Here is a 4,179-nt window from a genome sequence, read left to right as displayed (position 1 = left end):
TGGGAGACCTGGGTTTGACCCATGGGTTGGGAAGATTCCCTGGGGAAGGGAATGGCTACCCACTCCAGTATTCTAGCCTGGAGAATTCCATGGACTATAGGGTTGCAAGAGTTGGACACGACTGAGCAACTTTCACTTTCATAGTTTTTGATATCAGAGAGTAAAAGCATCTGTAATATAAATTTACATATGGTTATTTTCTGAATCTGCAGCCTGATGTTTTATGAGGATTCTTACTTTCTCTCAATACTTTGCAGAATATAATCCACATTAGCAATAGGAATAGATTTCTTAAAGAATGTCCGATTTCTCATTGTAAATCAACACAATCTACAGGTTGAACTGTTTCCTAACTCATAGAACTTCCTCCTACTCCTTTATCATTGAGATTTTGGTCCTTTCAGTCAGTTCAATTCAGTCCTCAGTCGTATCTGACTCTTTGCAAACCCATGAACCACAGCACGCCAGGCCTCCCAGTCCCTCACCAACTCCTGGAGTCTAACCAAACCCATGTCCATTGAGTCCGTGATGCCATCCAACCATCTTATCCTCTGTCGTCCTCTTCTCCTCCCGCCCTCAATATTTCCCAGCATCAGAGTCTTTTCAAATGACTCAGATCTTCGCATCAGGTGGCCAAAGTATTGGAGTTTCACTTTTACCTCATCACAATCTTTGCTGAAGGAAGTTTCCACATTTTGACTGATGGTACTGTCAATTCTCTGGGAATAGCAAGATCATGGGCAAGACCAGCTTAGAGGAACAGAGGTTGAGTTAGTAGATCCTTGAAATATCAAATGATCTTCTCTGCTCTTTGATTTTCATATTCCTTTCACAAAGGTTTTTTCCTCCATTATAGACAAATGGGGATGTTAAATTTGGCTGAAAAGGAAGATTTTACATTTTCTTTGTTTGAGAGAGTAAATGATGGTGTTTTCCTGATTTCAAACCTGAATAAATGGCAACAGCATTTACCTTCTTCCAACTTATTAACAGTGACTCAGTCCTGTGCAGAGATTTAAATGTTAATCTCTACATTCTTACTGTGCATTTACTCCTGATATACATCTAATTTGTTTAATCTCATGCTGTTTTTATGCATCCAAGTCCCTCATAAGCCCAGGGTATGAGAAGAACATTTAACCAAAGAGTTCAGTAGCTAGAGATGTGACCACCAGATGGTGGTGCACCTCTGTTCATCAGAATATGTGGAGGGTTCATTTGAATGGGTTCTGAATGAATAGGCTTAGAGCAGAAGTAGTATTTTATTATTGGCTGAGTAGACAATGTGAGAAACCACTATGACTGCTAGGAAAGAAGGCGACACTTGGAAATCGAAGCAGCTCTTCTGGCTGGAGACTGCAGATCCACAATTGATCTTAAATGGGAAAAACAATGAGGACATCCATTGGAGCTTTAATCACATTCTTGTGGCTGCAGCTGGACTGTGAGTTGAGGGTTTAAGGGAAATAGAGTGTATTAGTAGATATTCTTTAGATGCTAAGACTGGCTTTATTCAGGTTTCTTCTAGTTGTTGTAGAAAAGGAAAAGCAAACTCTAGAGCTAAATAATCTGAGAACCTTTCTCCTTTCTCTGACTTCTACTTTCTCCTTAGGTGTCAGCCTTGGAAAAGAGGTAGAGCAGAGTCCTTCTACCCTGAGTGTCCAGGAGGGAAACAGCTGTTTTATCACCTGTACTTATACAGATGTTACCTCAAGCTACTTCCCTTGGTATAAGCAAGAACCTGGAAAAGGTCCCCAGCTCCTTATAGACATTCGTTCAAATATGCGTAAAAATGAAGGCCAAAGACTGACTGTTTTATTGAATAAGACTGCCAAACATCTTTCCCTGAACATTACAACCACTGAACCTGGAGACTCAGCTGTCTACTTCTGTGCAGCAAGTACACAGTGCTTCCCATGCATCCACTATCTGTACCCAAACCTGTAACTGGGGCAACCCACTTCCTTTGGCACAACCTTCAAGTTATAGCATTTTTCATAGTGTTTGTCTACAAGTGAAAACTAATGTATGTATGTTAGTTTGAATAAGATTAGGTTTGATATGACGCAGAAAGTGTTAAAACACATTCTGTTGGATGACTATTGCTTACTGAATTCTTGAAGGGAATTAGGTTTTATTTTAAAATTCAGGCTTTAACCATTATCCTCAATGGTGAAAAATTGAAAGCATTTCCCCTAAAGTCAGGGACAAGACAAGGGTGCCTACTATCAACACTACTATTCAACATAGTTTTGGAAGTTTTGGCCACAGCAATCAGAGCAGAAAAAGAAATTAAAGGAATCCATACTGGAAAATAAGAAGTAAAACTCTCACTGTTTGCAGATGACATGGTCCTCTACATAGAAAACCCTAAAGACTTCACCAGAAAATTACTAGAGCTAATCAATGAATATAGTAAAGTTGCAGGATATAAAATCAACACACAGAAATCCCTTGCATTACTGTACACTGACAATGAGAAGACAGAGAGAGAAATTAAAAAAAAAAAACAATTCAATTCACCATTGCAACAAAAAGAATAAAATACTTAGGGATATATCTACCTAAAGAAACAAAAGACCTATATGTAGAAAACTATAATACACTGGTGAAAGAAATTAAAGAGGACAAAAATAGGTGGAGAAATACACTGTGTTCATGGATTGGAAGAATCAATGAAGTGAAAATGAGTATACTACCCAAAGCAATCTATAGATTCAATGCAATCCCTATCAAGCTACCAACGGTATTTTTCACAGAGCTAGAACAAATAATTTCACAATTTGTATGGAAATACAAAAAAACCTTGAATAGCCAAAGCAATCTTGAGGAAGAAGAATGGAACTGGAGGAATCAACTTGCCTGACTTCAGGCTCTACTGCAAAGCCACAGTCATCAAGACAGTATGGTACTGGCACGAAGACAGAAGTAGAGATCAATGGAACAAAATAGAAAGCCCAGAGATAAATCCACACACCTATGGACACCTTATCTTCAACAAAGGAAACAAAAATAAACAATGGAAAAAAAACAATCTCTTTAACAAGTGGTGCTGGGAAAACTGGTCAACCACTTGTAAAAGAATGAAACCAGAACACTTTCTAACACCATATACAAAAATAAACTCAAAATGGATTAAGATCTAAACGTAAGACCAGAAACTATAAAACTCCTAGAGGAAAACATAGGCAAAATACTCTCTGACATAAATCACAGCAGGATCTCTATGACCCACCTCCCAGAATATTGGAAATAAAAGCAAAAATAAACAAATGAGACCTAATTAAAATTAAAAGTTTTTGCACAACAAAGGAAACTATAAGCAAAGTGAAAATGCAGCCTTCAGAAAGGGAGAAAATAATAGCAAACAAAGCAATGGACAAAGAATTAATCTCAAAAATATACAAGCAACTCCTTCAGCTCAATTCAAGAAAAATAAATGACCCAATCAAAAAGTGGGTCAAAGAACCAAACAGACATTTCTCCAAAGAAGACATACAGATGGCTAACAAACACCTGAAAATATGTTCAACATCACTCATTATCAGAGAAATGTAAATCAAAACCACAATGAGGTATCATTTCATGCCAGTCAGAATGGCTGCTATCCAAAAGCCTACAAGCAATAAATGCTGGAGAGGGTGTGGAGAAAGGGAACCCTCTTACACTGTTAGTGGGAATGCAAACTAGTACAGCCACTAAGGAGAATGGTGTGGAGATTCCTTAAAAAACTGGAAAGAGAACTGTCATATGACCCAGCAATCCCACTGCTGGGCATACACACCAAGGAAACCAGAATTAAAAGAGGCACGTGTACCCCAATGTTCATTGTAACACTGTTTATAATAGCCAGGACATGGAAGAAACCTAGATGTCCATCAGAAGATGAATGGATTAGAAAGCTGAGGTACATATACACAATGGAGTATTCAGTTCAGTTCAGTCGCTCAGTCGTGTCCGACTCTTTGCAACCCCATGAATTGCAGCACTCCAGGCCTCCCTGTCCATCACCAACTCCCAGAGTTCACTCAGACTCACATCCATTGAGTCAGTGATGCCATCCAGCCATCTCATCCTCTGTCGTCCCCTTCTCCTCCTGCCCCCAATCCCTCCCAGCATCAGAGTCTTTTCCAATGAGTCAACTCTTCACATGAGGTAACTCAGCCATTAAAAAGAATA

The 4,179-nt window shown here is 38.9% G+C and overlaps 1 gene segment (V, D, J or C); it reads left to right on the top strand.

The window, feature by feature from the left end:
• Window positions 1-1,392: 1,392 nt before the first annotated feature.
• Window positions 1,393-1,947, top strand: LOC129621940 (T cell receptor alpha variable 13-1-like). The segment is given in 2 exon segments: window positions 1,393-1,444; window positions 1,613-1,947. Coding segments are annotated over 2 exon segments (387 nt in total).
• Window positions 1,948-4,179: the final 2,232 nt, after the last annotated feature.

The sequence above is a fragment of the Bubalus kerabau genome, chromosome 10, assembly GCF_029407905.1.
Source record: "Bubalus kerabau isolate K-KA32 ecotype Philippines breed swamp buffalo chromosome 10, PCC_UOA_SB_1v2, whole genome shotgun sequence".
Lineage (NCBI taxonomy): Eukaryota > Metazoa > Chordata > Mammalia > Artiodactyla > Bovidae > Bubalus > Bubalus kerabau.
This window is presented reverse-complemented; position numbering and strand designations above follow the sequence as displayed.